Source organism: Gossypium raimondii, chromosome 12 (genome assembly GCF_025698545.1).
Source record: "Gossypium raimondii isolate GPD5lz chromosome 12, ASM2569854v1, whole genome shotgun sequence".
In the NCBI taxonomy this organism is placed as follows: domain Eukaryota; kingdom Viridiplantae; phylum Streptophyta; class Magnoliopsida; order Malvales; family Malvaceae; genus Gossypium; species Gossypium raimondii.
Window position 1 is genome coordinate 43,994,547 of NC_068576.1, and position 15,757 is coordinate 44,010,303.

At 31.1% G+C, this 15,757-nt stretch overlaps 1 protein-coding gene across 1 annotated transcript; it reads right to left on the reverse strand.

Moving 5' to 3' along the window:
* Positions 1–8,988: 8,988 nt before the first annotated feature.
* On the reverse strand, positions 8,989–11,840 carry LOC128035378 (uncharacterized). The gene is made up of 3 exons (XM_052624898.1): positions 11,673–11,840; positions 10,700–10,856; positions 8,989–9,205 (listed from the first exon to the last, which is right to left on the reverse strand). The coding sequence occupies exons 1-3, from the start codon at positions 11,673–11,675 to the stop codon at positions 9,159–9,161; spliced, it is 207 nt and encodes a 68-aa protein (XP_052480858.1). The 5' UTR covers positions 11,676–11,840; the 3' UTR covers positions 8,989–9,158.
* Between the last annotated feature and the right edge of the window lie 3,917 nt (positions 11,841–15,757).

Sequence of the window (15,757 nt, forward strand, 5' to 3'; positions counted from 1 at the left end):
TTTTGAATTGAATATTCGAATTAAATGGAACGTAAGATTTGAGTATAATCATTGTGTGGCGCAAGATGTCATTAGAGAAAATGACGGTAAATTACCCAAGTAAATCGAGGTTCAGCATTTGTTATCAACTTTCATGTTTATTTCTCGTTTAGCTCTCACGAGCTTCTGTTTAACTCATATGAGTTTTCGTTCAGCTCTATTGAGCTTCTGTTTAACCCTTATGGGTTTCCGTTTAGCTCTTACAAGCTTCCGTTCAACCCTTATGGGTTTCTGTTTAGCTCTCATGAGCTTCTATTCAGCCTTCGAGCTTCTGAAAATGATGTACTCTTATCCGTAAGTTGTTCTTCGATTTGGGAAGATTTGGTAAGTGACTTATGAAATTGAAATTGAAAAACATATTGTTTGTTATTGGTATTGATCTGATGTAAGTGTATTCATCGATTGAAGTTGTGGTTGGCAAGGAGTTTACATTGAATGAATTTATTTAAGTGATTTGTTGTAGTAGGTTCAGAAAGATTTATGTTTAACCCATCGAACTTACTAAGCTTCATTAAGCTTACTTGTGTTGTTTAATGTCTTTGTAAATTTTTGTGAGGTCGGAAGATCGAATCAGCACATCAAGTCACACTATCCGACTTATTCCGGTAGTTTTTGAAGCATTAAATATAGTCTATACGGCATGTATAAGGTTTGATGTAGATTATATAAAAGTTGGTTTGTAAAGATGTTATGAATGATGTTTTGTTTACATAATCAACTTAGGAATATATTTTGGTTTTCTAATGAAGTAAATTTGTGATATGAGTGTGAATAATATATGCTTATAGGTATTTAACGAGCAGTAAACCTTAGTGAAATTTGTTAAATGGACTAAATAGGTAAGTTTGAGTATTTAGAGTATATGAGATGATATATTGTGTATAAAACATGATTTTGGATTGTTTTGTTTGCTTTGTTGTGGTACATTGATGTGTTAAAATGTTGTATTTAGGTTAATACTTAAATGGGTAAGAAATGTGGCCATGAAATGACCTATTTTCATCCACACGGGCAAAGACAAAGATGTCTGTCTCAACCGTATATGACACACGGCCTAGCACATAGGCGCGTGGTTTGGCTAGGGGTGTGCAAAATTCGATAAAACCGAAAAAATTCGGTTAACCGACCGAATTTGGTTAATCGATCGGTTAACCAAATTTTTTCGGTCGGGGGTCGGTTAATTATTTTTTGATTTTTCGGTTAACGATTAATTCGGTTCGAAACCGGTCGGTTAATCGAATTTTTTCGGTTTAACCGAAAAAATTAATAAATAAAATTATAATATATAAATAGGCCCACTATTCACCTAAACCCAATCCAAACCCAAGTATTCAACCCAACCCAATTACCCAACCCAACCCAATCATAAAAATTACAAATAATTTAATAAATAAAAATAAAATTCTAAAACTAAAACTAAAACTAAAGTCTAAAAGTCTAAAAATAATATAATTATGTAGTGATTCAATTCGGTTAATTCGGGTAATTCGGTTAATTCAGGTAATCCGGTTAATTCGGTTAATTCGGTTAATTTTTAACCAAAAATAAAAAATATATAATTTTCGGTTAATTCGGTTAACCGATCGAATTAATCGAAAAAATTTCGGTTCGGTTAACAGTTAAAAATTTTGAAAGGTCAGTTAATTCGGTTAATGTTATTACCTGTTAACCGAATGAACACCCCTAGGTTTGGCAATGTGTCCCCTGCATCTATTAAAATTGCAAAACAAAATACCCAGAATTTTTCACACGGCCTAGCACACGAGCGTGTGGCTTGGCCATGTCACCCTTGCACCTCAATATTACAAGTCAGTATGCTCACACGGCTTAGCACACGGGCATGTGTCTTGGCCGTGTGACCCAAGCTAGTAAGCTCTTTAATTTGGACACGGGTTGGGACACGGCCGTGTGCCCCTATTTCGAATGCCCATACGGCTTGAGACACAGGCATGTCTCTTGACCATGTGATCCACACATGGGTGTGTGTCCCTTGTAGAGGTGATCATGGGTTGGGCTACCCGGCCTGGCCCGACGGCCCACCCGAAAAATGGGAGGGTTCGGGTAAAAATATAGGCTCAAAATATGGGTTTGGGCAAAAAAACGAGGTCCGTTTGGTAAAACTTTTTCGGCCCGGCTCAAATTATATATTAAATATATTTTTTTATTTTTAATCATATATATATATTATATATATTTAATATATATTTAATATGGACCAGGCCAGGCTCGAGCTTAGCAATTTTCTTTCGGGCAGGGCTTGGATAAATTTTTAAGCCCATATTTCGGGTCGAGTCGGGCCCGGGCCTAGAAAACGGGCCTAAAATTTTGTCTGGGCCCGACCCAAACCCGGCCCGACCCATGATCACCTTTAGTCCCTTGCTTCATTGAAAATTTTTGATATTTTCTGAAAAAATTTTTGAGTTTCCGGTTTAGTCCCGATTTATTTCAAATGCATATTTTGGGCCTCGAGGGCTCATATAAGGGACAATATGAGTGATTATGATTAGTTTCTGATGTGCATGTTAAATGATATGAAATGTTCATATTTGATCTGAAAAGTTCGGTAATGCTCCGTAACCCTATTCCGACGACGGATAAGGGTTAGGGGTGTTACAGTTTTTTGGTAAGTTTCTTCTTACTTTCAGGTGTTGTAGTTTCTTTATTTTATATTTCGTGTAAGGTAATTATATATTTGTATGAGTAATGATTGTCTAAAGTTATCAGTTTGAGTGCAGTTTGTCTGAGATGTAAAGTAAGCATCATTTTTCATGCTTAAGTCACTACCATCTGCTTCTGATATGTATGGAATGATACAATATGATATGTGATGAAGAAGAAGTGGAAATATGTTTGTGTAACCTTTGGTAGGACAGATATATTGCAAATCGGATTGGCAGATCACAATAAAACACGTTGTTTTGAATAAAATTGATATGATGAGTTGAGGGGAGAATGAGTGTGAACAAGTATGAAAGATATGCTTCTGATTCAGTATTCTGGGTACGTGGGTGGCATGAAGTTGGTTTTGTATAAGTTATATTAAATTGGCGTACAGTATATACCAAAGTGAGATGAGTTGGCGTACCGAGTCTGCCTGTATTCTATATACACTAGTAGGCGTACTCTGTGTAATACGTGTGTGATCTTAAGAAAGGTTCAATTAATATTCTAAGTAATGTATTGTATGATTTGTCTTTGGAACTCACTAAGTTCAAATGAACTTACTCTGTTATTCCTTTTTCCTTCTCAGGGATTGCTAATAGAAGGATGACTTTGTTCACGACTGCGCCAAAGATCTGTTAATATTGTGAGCTGACTGTTTTGTGTTTGTATCATGCATGTCTAATGAGGGTGACGCTTAAGTGTATTTTGAAAATGATGTATATAATGAAATCCTATTTATTAAGACTATGATAAATGAGAACTTTATGAAGTACTAAAATTTGGGCTTAAGCCAATACAATCTGTTTATAAAGTTACCATATTTGAGTTATTACACCATTTGACTAGTATATTAATTTCGAAGTAATGATATTTCTTTCACCTTAGAAAAATAACAATAAAAATATGTTTTACATCTATAAATTGTAAGAACTATTCAAAGCTTTCGCTGAAATGTTTTTAAGTCAGTTTGTTTACAAGTAGTGATACACCACTCTCAGATGCTAATGTAGGATCGGGTTTTGCATGTTACACCAACAACTATTATCATCACTAGGTACATGCCAACTCAAACGTAATATTCAAAAGATCGTACAAAAATTGTTGAGGTGATAAGTGAGTCTTAGATGTCATCGATCTACTCAAGTCCACAGGACCTAATCGTCACCTATGCACGAAAACAAACAGATCCACATGTTGAGTAAAAAAGCTCAATGGTGCTAACATAATTCGATAACAATATATATACAAATTAAGTAAACTTGTTATAATTTCATTTATAAACAAGTTTTTATAAATGAGCATTGTCTCATAATTCATTAATTTAGTTCTTTCATATGATGTTCTAATTAGGTTGGTGTACCTTATATTAATACTTCATACGTCTCTTAAGCTTTGTATCACAATCTGAAGTATCAATATCAAAATCCAGAAACATCATTGTTATCTTAATTTCAGTTTCAAGCATATGACATTTTCATATCCACATTTATATATCAATTACATGAATTGAATATTTCAATTCGTTTCATCATATCATTAGCCCTCGTGGCTCTTAATATGTAATATTCATGATCTTTCACATGCTATCAATCATCTTGTATTCACTTGTTTTCAGTTAACATTTTCAAACATAATTCATCAACATAGTTCATTTACAAGTCACTTTTTGTAGTTAAAATGTTATGGTACTTGTAATATATCCCTTATTAAATGGATGCAAATTTAATGACAGATACATGGATTATCCATTATCACACCAATATATGCTCATGGACAGGAGCTAGTGATATGTTCCCACGAACATCCAGTGCTCAAGGGAAAACAATCAGAAATAAATGCACCTAGTGCTTTAAAAAACTATCGAAATGATATGTAGCTAGTGCTAATAATGTCTTTGATATAACAAATCCTATGGTATGCCAACTATACTCATAACTCTATCTGAGACTATTTTATAAAGCATTCATAAAACCAATATACATGCTTTCACATATCATTTATCTGTTGAGTCACATTTTCATATAGCATTCATTTCATTTATCAATTTCTCATAATTTTTCATCTTACCACAACATGAAATCATACAGTTACATATTCACAACATTTCACAAGTCATCAACTCATAAAATGTACTTAACATTCATGAGACAAAGCAACATTATTCTCTTATTCAATTTACTACTTAATAAGTTATGAATTGAAATCAATTTATGAAAGCACAAACCAGAAAGAATCAAAATTTATTTCTTTTGCCTAACATATTGAGCTTGATTGTATGGTTGAATTACTTAATTTTGACTACCATGAGATTTTTCAAATTTCACTCTTGAAATATTTGAGTTCATATTAAACAAACAAGGTGAAGGTTTTAAAAGAAAATTTGGAGAAAGTCGAGATCAAATTTTTGCAATTAAGGTTTCTTGTGGAGGAAACTTGATTTCAAATGGGATTTTTTTTGGAGAAGATGACTTTAGTATTTGCTTTTATGTAGAATATGACTTTTTGCTCATGTAAATTTAGTATTTACTTCTTTTTTATTAACTATATGTGGTTTAGGTTTAGTTATTTGTTTTTTTTAATTTAATTTAGTGTGACATTTTTGTTTTATTTAGTTTTTCACATAATATAATTGGAACAAGAAAAGTTTCCACATGTTGAAATTTGGTTGGTTTAGCATTTGTTAATGGTGTTAACTTCAAGTAACATAATAATACACAAATTGATAATTCATGTATCCTATTGGACATTTCAAAGTACAAGTACCACATTAGAGATGTACCAAATAATACACAAATTGATAGTTTAGATACTACATTGGACATTTTCAAAGTACAAATACCTTATTAAACATTTTATAAAAATTTTAAATAAATTTTAACCAAATTTCTATTTTATTTTTACTCAATTAACTTGTGTTCCAATTTAATTAAATAAATAATATGAATTAGATTCCAGTTCTTGGAACCTAGACGTTGCTTAATGGAAGTGTTGGGTGCAGTGCTTCAATTTGCCTTAGCGACAATCAGAAAAGAGGTATTTACAGAAAGATTTGATTTGATTTAAATTTATTCTAATCATTATATGTGTTGATTATAATCCAAATATCTTGACTTGTTTTCCATACCACAAAGTGACAATTAATCATCCCGTTTGCACATGCGTGAAATCATGCATTTATTTAGCTAAAAACTTTGCACGGCAATTGCGTGGCCACTATGTAACCTCTCTTCAAGTAATTTATTTGAAACTCATGAGAGTTTCAATTTTCTATTTTAAAAAAGTAACTAAAATTTTAGTTAAAATAATAAATATTGAAAATATAGATAAACACCATTAATAATTTAATTTAATTTGTAAACTAATGATATTTTAGTCATTCCTCAATTGAGTTGATGTTTGGTTGATCTATAATACCATCTCGATCAGAACTTAATTATAACTAAATTATGACACACCCACATTATAGGTGAAAAAATTCTATGTAAAAACATATATTTATGAAAATTTTATGTTAAAACCAAGCAAGGCATTGATTGAAATGGTTAAGTTTAAAATTTATGTGTCCCAAATTCAAATATTGTCATATTATTATTTTATTAAAAAACATAAAAGATAAAAACACCCTCGTATTAATATTTGTTACTTTGTATATGAGAATGTATTTTAGTAATTTCCCAATTGAGTTGGTGCTCAACTGACTTGAGACACCAACTCAATAAGGAACTTAATATACCTATAGATAGATGTATATGAAAGGGTATTTAGTAATTTCTCAACTAAGTTGGTATAAAGTTGACTCGTGACACCAATTCAATCAGGAACTTAATATAAGTATAGATAAATATGTAATAAACCCTTGTTTAAGTTGGTGTCGTAAGTCAATTGGGCACCAACTTAATTGGGAAATAACTAAAAAGTTATACATTTTACAAAGTAAATTATAATTTTATAAATCAATAAAAAATCACACGTAGTGAGATTTAAACTAAAGACACTACAAATTTTAACCATTCAACTTTACCATTTTTACTTGAGCATCGTTTGAATTTTACATAAACTTTAATAAATATATTTGTAACATAAATTTTGTTCACACACATCGCGGGTGTGCCATAATTTAGTACACATAAAATCTTTGATAGAGTTGGTGTCACGAGTTAATTGAGCACCAAATCAATTGAGAAATGATAAAATTTCATTTTGTTAAAATCTCTAATTGAATTAATGTCACGAGTCAACCGGATATTAACTCAGTTGAAAAATGCCTAAAATGTCATTCGATTTACAAAGTAAATTATATTATTATGAATATATATATATATATATTTGTATAAAATCAATAAAAATTCATATATCTTAGGACACAATAAAATGTATAACTTCAATTTTATCATTTAAATTAAAATTTTAGTTATTTTTAATATAAATTTTTAAATATATTCTTTACATAATATTTCTTTCAAATGATATAGTCTCCAGATTATAATCTAATTCTAATATTATTGGAACGAATTTTGAGGAGAGAAGGGGCTAATGCCAACAATAAAAGAAATGAAATGAAAAAATGAACATCATTTCTTTCGAATGTTATTAAGTTCAGTTCAATTAAAATTTAGATAATAATTAAATATATTTCAATTATCCAATTTTATTTATATAATTTAATTCCTGATTTTTTAAAATTATGAATTAAATTAATTCAATTCTATAAAATTCGATTTAAGTGAATTCAATTATGTATGATAAACAATTGGAGTCCTTCGGATCCTGGGGGATTCTGACCAAAAAATTGCTGCAACTTGTCTCTGCATTTTATATGAATTTTAAGGTGCACTCTTTCACTGTTACGGTTTGAAGAGTACTTAATCTGTGAGTTAATCACGTCAACTTATTGAAAAATAATAAAACGATATTTTAAAATTTTAAAATTAATAATATAAATATAGTTAAAACGTATTATAAGTCTATGTATTTTTTTTTATATTTGAAATTTAATTTTTATTTTTATTTTAAGAATCTTTTTATAAAGCTCAAGTGGTACATTGTTGCAAGTAAGAACCTTGTAAGCCTTTACTTGATGGTTCGATTTCTCACACCTAAGTGAGCTCCATTATTGTTCACACACTCTATACCAACACTTCTCTCAAGTCTTTGTAGGAACCACCAATCAAGGCACTCCCTACTTTATAAAACAGGTCCACCAAGCACGTGCTTTAGTGACATAATTCATTGAATTACACATCAACATTGACCAATTTAAGTTTTGAAATATATTTTAAGTAAATAATTTTTTAATGAAACGGTATGAAAAATAAGTAAATAACAAACTACTTACCGCTTAATAGAAATTTTATTTTATTTTATTTCTTTCAACATTATCATTTAAATACTTTACCTTCAAAACTTTAAAATTAAATTAATCAAATAGTCTAATCATACCCATACTTAATTTTAAACTCATTACTTAACTTTTCAATTTATCAAATAAGAACTTACTTGAATGAAATAAGATCAGTATGATGAAATGTTTATGCCCGCGGGTACTAACAATTGGCATGTACAGCCTTGGCTAAAAGGAGCTTCTTAGGCTTAGAGATGCACAGCTGCAAGTTGGGGAGATTTAAGGAAATGCAAGGTATAAGCAGACAAGGTGCCTTGGCATAGAGTTAATAGGGGAGGCCTCTTAATACCCAGGCATTCATTCATAATAAACTGATTTCTGCGGTTGTCAAGTGGATCCCATATGTATCTTGTGCGGATAACATTTTTATGGACTGATACAGGCATGTAGTTTGGAATTTGGATGTGGTGCGCAACCCATTGCAGAAAATGACCATTTGGATCTTCAGCCATGGTAAAAGGAACTCACTTCTCTCAACTATCATCAATATCTACTTTCTCTGCCAGGAACCCAATAGAAGGCCAGTTTGGGTGCTTTTTAACCAGTTAAATGGCGCAACGACCGTCAAATTGTAAGTCTTTAACAAATGCATCTACTCATCTGTTAAAGGAACGTGGGCTCTGTGATATCTGAGAAATTTGAATATGCAACTGGTTGGTTGTCTATATAACAAACGTTTGCATTTTCTTTAGATGAATAAAAATGCTTACTGATCCAGAAAAAAAATTTTAAACAGAAATAGCAAAGTTGAATAGCATTTCTTTTCCCATGAAAATCTATTTAAACATCTAATGCAATGAGAACAAATAGGATTTTAAAGAATGCTTAGCTTCTTATCCCATTCAGTCATAAATGAGACATATATATATATATAACATATAAAATATAACGAAGAGAAAAGAAAGTGAGATCTTATTCAATTTCTGAGTACATCACAACGTATCACATGTGGTAAACATATCATCTGTTTCCTACAAAACTAACGAAAAAAAAAAAAAAAAGGTCCACGAAACACAAGTTTCCTCTGCAATTTCTTAACACGGGTTTTGCAGGTTTATGCAAAACCTCCACTGGCAGCTGTCCGGATAATCTGGAAGAGAGCTGTTATAAAGAATTTTAAAAAAAAATTGTAAATGTCTATGTTGTTTCGACTTTCTTTTTTTTGAAATATGTGTTTTACACCCGTGTCCTAGACATGGAGTATGAGGATATGACCTTCAAGTATCCTTTAAATAGATGAAAAAAACTTAAAAAATCTAACCATATCCCTGTCAAATACCCACAACCTAGTCCTAGTATAGGCAAAAAGTCTCAATTACCAAATATACATTGTGAGACACTACTGCTAGATTCTAAATTGTAGTTATAGGTGTTTTAAGCAATCCCTTGAAGATTACAACCCAAGAACTTAACTAATAACTATACACAATTAACCAAGTTTTAATCTCAATACTAGTTGGGGTCAACTAAAAGGAGTAGAAATGTTTACATCAGTTACATGAATCCTCCTTGTTGATCATTTTATTTTATACGCCACACTTCTCTATTCAAGTACTAATAGTTTTAAACCGTTTTTATCATCTCCAACCGTCTGTTTTGTCTCCTCTTAAACCTTCTAATGCTATGCAGCTTGAATTTATTCCATCTTTCTAATAGGTATATCCCTATTTGCATTCCATGTGGTCAAACCATTGTACGAGTTTCTCTCACCTTATTTACTATTGAAACTGTCCCAACTTGGAGATGAATATCATCATTTCTAACTCAACCCTTCCCAGTCTCAGAAAGTATGATCCATAAGTTTTATTCTTTTCTAATTTGAACAATGTTAAATCACATTTGTTTTTATATAAAAACACCAAAATCTTCTTTCTTCAATCATAAGGCATCTAAACCCAGGAACTTAACCCAAACATAGAATTGATGAACACAAAAGAAAACTCAGCGATACAAGAGCAGCAGATATCATGCTAAGATCAATAAGGTCCATAGGGCATACACTTGCATTATGAAACAAAACCAACGATATTTTTGAATAGACAATAAAAGTAAGAGAAAGGAAAGGAAAGGAAAGGAAAAGAGAGGAAGCTTGTAGAAAAGAAGGCATGCTCTTGTGGTTCATCACCTTGATTCCTTTGGATTGTATCAATGACTCTAGTTTAGACATGTAAAACACGATGAGGATAAGAAAAGATAATTTACATCTTGAAATATATTTTAAAACTCCGTTTTGAAATTTTCATGTATTTCACTAAATTGGGTATATAAAAATTGAGTAATTTAAGGAAAAACAAGAATACACAACGCTCCTTAAATTAAATAAGAATAATATTATCCAAACAAAATAAAGAGTATATTTTCCTTTCCTTTCCTTTTCCGTAGCATAAATAAATTAGTCTTTTACTAAAGAAACCAGACACATAATCCATACACAGGCACAAAGCGCAGTACACCATGTACTTGTATCTGAATTATCAGGGGCAAGCATACCATATTAATGCAAAATTCATGTATTGTGTTAGCTATATTAAAAAGCCAACGTGAAATATCTAAGGGAAATATGATGGTGAAAGGATTAGCTGCCGAGAATCTTACATGATCCAATGACAACGAATACGAAGAACCCGAGCAGCACAGGGCCCACAGGATAGTCCTTCCCTTTCTTTGTGCTTGTTTCAGACACAACTCCTCTCTTTGTTATGTTCTTCTGGAACTTCTCCACCTTCCTTTCTGCAAGGCGCCTTGATGTTGTCTGCACATACAAGAGAAAGGGGGACACCATGTGAAAATGATAATCTTTTTTCTTTAGAAAAAGAAACCAATGTTTTTTTTAACAAAGAATAGCGTTTTGGTGATATATTTTTAACATTGATACTAGATAACACGAGAAAAACAGTGATTTAAAATTTTGAGGATAAATTACAAAGCTGAATATGATTTTGATTCAGATAACATTTTGATTTATTGTAATTTTATACATAAAATTTTCATCTTAATACACCTTTAATATATCACTATCAATTCTATTTACCAACATTAGAATTGTATAATAATTAAATTCATTTGTATTTTTGTGAAAATATGTGTCCAATTAATACAAAACCAAAGTTAATACCTACATTTGGACCAAATCAAAGTTTATCACCATTCATATAGAATAAAAAAATCATTCCTAACTTAAAGAAAACCCAAACCATCTGCATTTCGGTCATTTTAAGAGTTCAAAATAGATAATAAAACGATGAAAGGCACTACTACTTCAAGAAATAGTGCGATTAGCTTTTGCATAAAAAAAACAGCTAATTAAATTAAGGTTCGTTGAGCTAAATAATTAGGATATTTTGAACACATACATCATCAAGTATTAAGCATATAAATGCGCTAGACTGAGATCTACAATCGGAACAAAGAAAAAAAGTCTAGATTAGATCGTTTCAGATACAAGCAGATTAAATGGGAAAAAAATAAATGAACAGATAAAATTGAATAGTGAAAATCGAAAACCGATGATCACATAAACAACTTAACAGCTTTTAGAGGGGGAGAAAGAGGAAAACAAAAAAAATACCATAATGAGGGGAAGATCAGGTAGCCGGAGACAAGTGCAGCGAGAAACGGTAGGAAAATTTTAGGCGAATTGTTATTTTCCCGGCGAAAGAGTTTTTCTTCTATCGTTTTCATACACGATATGCCAAACTAATTCATCCGCCTTTTATATTACAGATAAAAGATAAATTTGAGGGGTCCCTTCCCTTCTCCGGGTCATTGCTCCTTACCCTAATAGAAACACGTGATGAATTGTGACGTAGACGTGTGGGCTTTCCTTTATAAAAAAATTATTTTAACATTATGTGAAGCCTACAACATTGTTGTAAAGCCCAGAGGAGAAATGCAGAAAAAACTAAGGAGCCCCTTAACCTTATACAAAACTGAAAATCTGATCCATTCCCTCCACTTTAAAATGGTGGTAACCATCATACCAACGGGGCTTTTACGAAAAGTAGATTGTCGTTGCAAACCTCGACTGAGCTGAATCGATCTCGTCTCCTCACCATTTATCAGAACAGAATATGACACGGTTGAGAAGAACTGAAGAATACCCTATTCTATTCATACGGACATCATTTAGAAAGAACATGATCTGGTCCGTCAAGATTGAAAACCAACTTTGTTTCTACTTTATTAATTTGATGTGATGTCTAGTCAAGGAGAAGCCCATACAAAATTCAGGTTCCTAAGGCCAACTAAACCCAAAAGTTTTGGGCCTCAAGAACCTAGTTAGAACAACCCAATGACAAACGAAATCGTCTTTGATCTTCAGATCAACTGCGCAAATGGCGGATCGTATTCCTCCATCAATATGGATCCATGGATCGTTCCTCAGTTAAATTACCGTCTCCACTCTTTGTATTTCTGGACTCTTTTTTTTTTTTAAACTGACTCTCTAATATTTAAAAAAATTATAAAAATGACTTAAGTAGGAGAATGACCTAAAATCTACAGTGAAATTAGGTGCAGCAAAATATGTAAAGATGTAAAAGAGAGGAAAGAAATAAAATTCTATTTGGGTTTGAAGAGGAAACAAAATTCTAGTTCAATTGGGGAAAGTTGGATTAAAAATCTAGGGTTTGGGAATCCTAGGGCAGCCGAAACAATTTTCCTAAAGTTTTGGGCCAATTTTTAAAGGAAAATTTAAAAGAAAAAAAAAAAAAACGGTTTTGAGGATGGAGTGGCTCAAACTCAAGTATGCAATGGAGCAAAAGGCAAGCTTAATCATTAAACTGTTACAGGTACTTATTAAGTTTTCACTCCCAAAAATATTTGTTTTAGTGTGATTTTTCATCCTAGTTTGCTGAAAAAAGAAAAAAAGCAAAGAAATGAGAGAGGAGTAATAGAACCTAGAACTAGGGAGTGTACCAACTACTTAACCATCAAACTTAGATCAATTTCAGTTAACCCCCTATTTTTGGGGCATGACATCGAAAATATTAAAAAAAAAAAACCTAAAAATGTGTTTGGATGAGAAATTTGTAAAAAAGACTAAGGAGAAATTTCATTTGCATCAATATTTTCAAAATCATAAAATGAATTACCTTTTGGATAAAAATATTAGACAATTTCAAAATTAGTGATTAATTTCAAGAAAGAGTTTTAATATTTCAATTTTTTTCAAATTCCACCTCGTTTTCAAAATTCCTCCTAAATTTATTTTATGTAATAAACATGATCCCATTAGAAGATAAAAATATTTTCAAAAATATTTTTATTTAATTCTAATATATATTTTAAGATTTATTTGATGAAATATTTTAGATTTTTTTCAAAAACAATTATATCCATATTGATTTTTTACATTTTTATTTTAATATAATTATTCTTTTTATAATTTGTAAAATTTCAGTAACCTAATTTTTTTAAATCAATTATTTATCCAAACAAACCAATTATTAATGCTAGCATTTTGAATTGGTGAATTCTAAAATACTATCATTTTAAAATTCTCAAAAATTTAAAATTCTTTATCCAAACACACTCTAAAAGAATGTTAATCTATTTTTGAAAATCATAAAAGATTGTAAACTTATAAGTATGCAAATTTAAAAATAAAATAAAATTCATATTTTTTAAAAATTTTTGTTTGGAATTTTAGGGTTTTAGAAAATTTAAGAATTTCATGAAAATTTTCAAGAAATTTATGGTATTTCACTTAAAACATTTTTAAATATAAAAATATCATAAAATGCAAAAATAATCCCTAAATTTTCTAAAACCTAAAATTCCGAAAAAATGCATTTTTAAATTTTATGAAAATTAAAGTTCCGCTTACTTATAGCTTTTTTAAATAATATAATTTTAAAAATAGATTACGATTTTGTATATAATTTTCTAAGTTTTCATATTTATTTGGGATTTTTTTATGAATTTTAGATTTCTTTGTAATGTTATTTAATTTTTACACGTGGCAGTAGTTTAATATTTTTTAATGGAAACTGTTAAAAGGAAAAACTTGAGTCCGAAATGAAAGCAGAGGGAACAAAGTAACTTAAAAAACAGTAAAAGGATAAAAATGAGAATGTGACTATATTACAATGGCCAAAAAGGGTATTAACCCATTCAATTAGATTTTTGTTGATGTATTGACATACAGGTTATCCTCCCTCCGTGAATGGAGTAACATAAAATTAGTGAAATACATTATTTGATGACAATCTGAGTGCCTTTTTCATAGTAGATGTCATTTCAATCATCACTACTTTTCTTTGTGATAAAAAAAAAGTCGGTAGAGGCTTGATGGGGTTTTTGATTAGAAGGGTTGCCAATTGATGTTGATTGTTAGAATGAAATGAAATGAAATGGGCCACGACTCCATCATTGCATCTTATGTATTGCTGCTTGGATTGGGGTAAAAAAACTTTTCATTTAATACCCCAGTGTAGGATATATTCATTTTTTTTCTAGTTATTCTTGCAGTTAGTGAATCCCTTGAAAATTATACTTAGCATATTTTGAGCTTTCTCTAGAACCTCATGATTTCATATGTACGTAAAAGAAAGCTATGGGATCACTTGATTATATGACATCTATCTAGAATAAAGCAATTATCTTTTACTATGCATCCCACCATCGGTTTTCCTTTAAAGCCAACCCTTGTAAACAAGGTTTATCTTAACAATGGGTTCATTCCAAGCTTGTCTACCTCAATTACAAGTTGCGATAAATGATCTCAAACACCTAAAGAAATCAATGGATTGCATTATTTGTGATGGAGGCATTGGTTTTTCCAACAGGATTAGTACTTCTCAAACTACAAAATCTTCTTCAAGCCAAAACCCTCGAGCCAGTTTTTGTAAGATATAGCTATAGATTGTTTTTGGACCTCCACTGATGCTCCGATCCATGGTGCTTTGTAATTTAGCCTCTTCAGTCTTCAAATAGTTTCCGACAGTCCATTTTTCAAAAATATTCATGTTTGATCAAGTCCAGCTTAGTCTTAAGCAGCCTGTTCTACTTTTTTTCTCCTTGTAATAATTCTCTCAGCCCATGGATGTCTTTTTCATTTATTTGACAAGAAATGAAAACGTACGTTTAAGATAAAGTTCATGACCCTATTTCTTTTATCAAACATGGAGCCGGTATGTATCATATTTAGCCCCCTCAATAATTTTAATTTGTCAAATGTTGTTGGTCTCATCATTTGAAGTGAGCTGGTTCATTTGAGTTAACTTTCTGGTGTTATACTACTGTGGTCAATGATGAGAAATGTTAGATTAGGAAATGGGAGCTACACCCCCTATTTTGCTATTATAAATCATGTCCCATCAGACAAGTAAACTTAGCACCATGTTTAAATTTACTCTTTTACCTCTTAACTTCTGCATGTTTTATATGTACACAAACATTATATATACTGTATGTATTAGATATGCCCCTATATACTAAAAATTGTAAAGAGAATGGAATGGAGCAATATAAAGGGGTTATGAATGTGGTCAACATGCACGATGGCAGATGTTTATCATTCATTGAAGAATAAGTTGGCCTGCAGATTACGACTGGATTGAGGGACCCATTTGCTAGAATTACCAAATGCTGCAAGTGTTTTTTTTTTTTCCTACACCAACCACGGTGCGTGGTTGATCGTCAACCGTGGCA

Excerpts from the sequence above, each read along its gene's own strand:
- LOC128035378 (XM_052624898.1), bottom strand. Across the intron at positions 9,206-10,699 it reads ATTCGTTGTCATTGGATCAT|CTCTCTTCCAGATTATCCGG; the intron begins GTAAGATTCTCG and ends TCTTTATAACAG.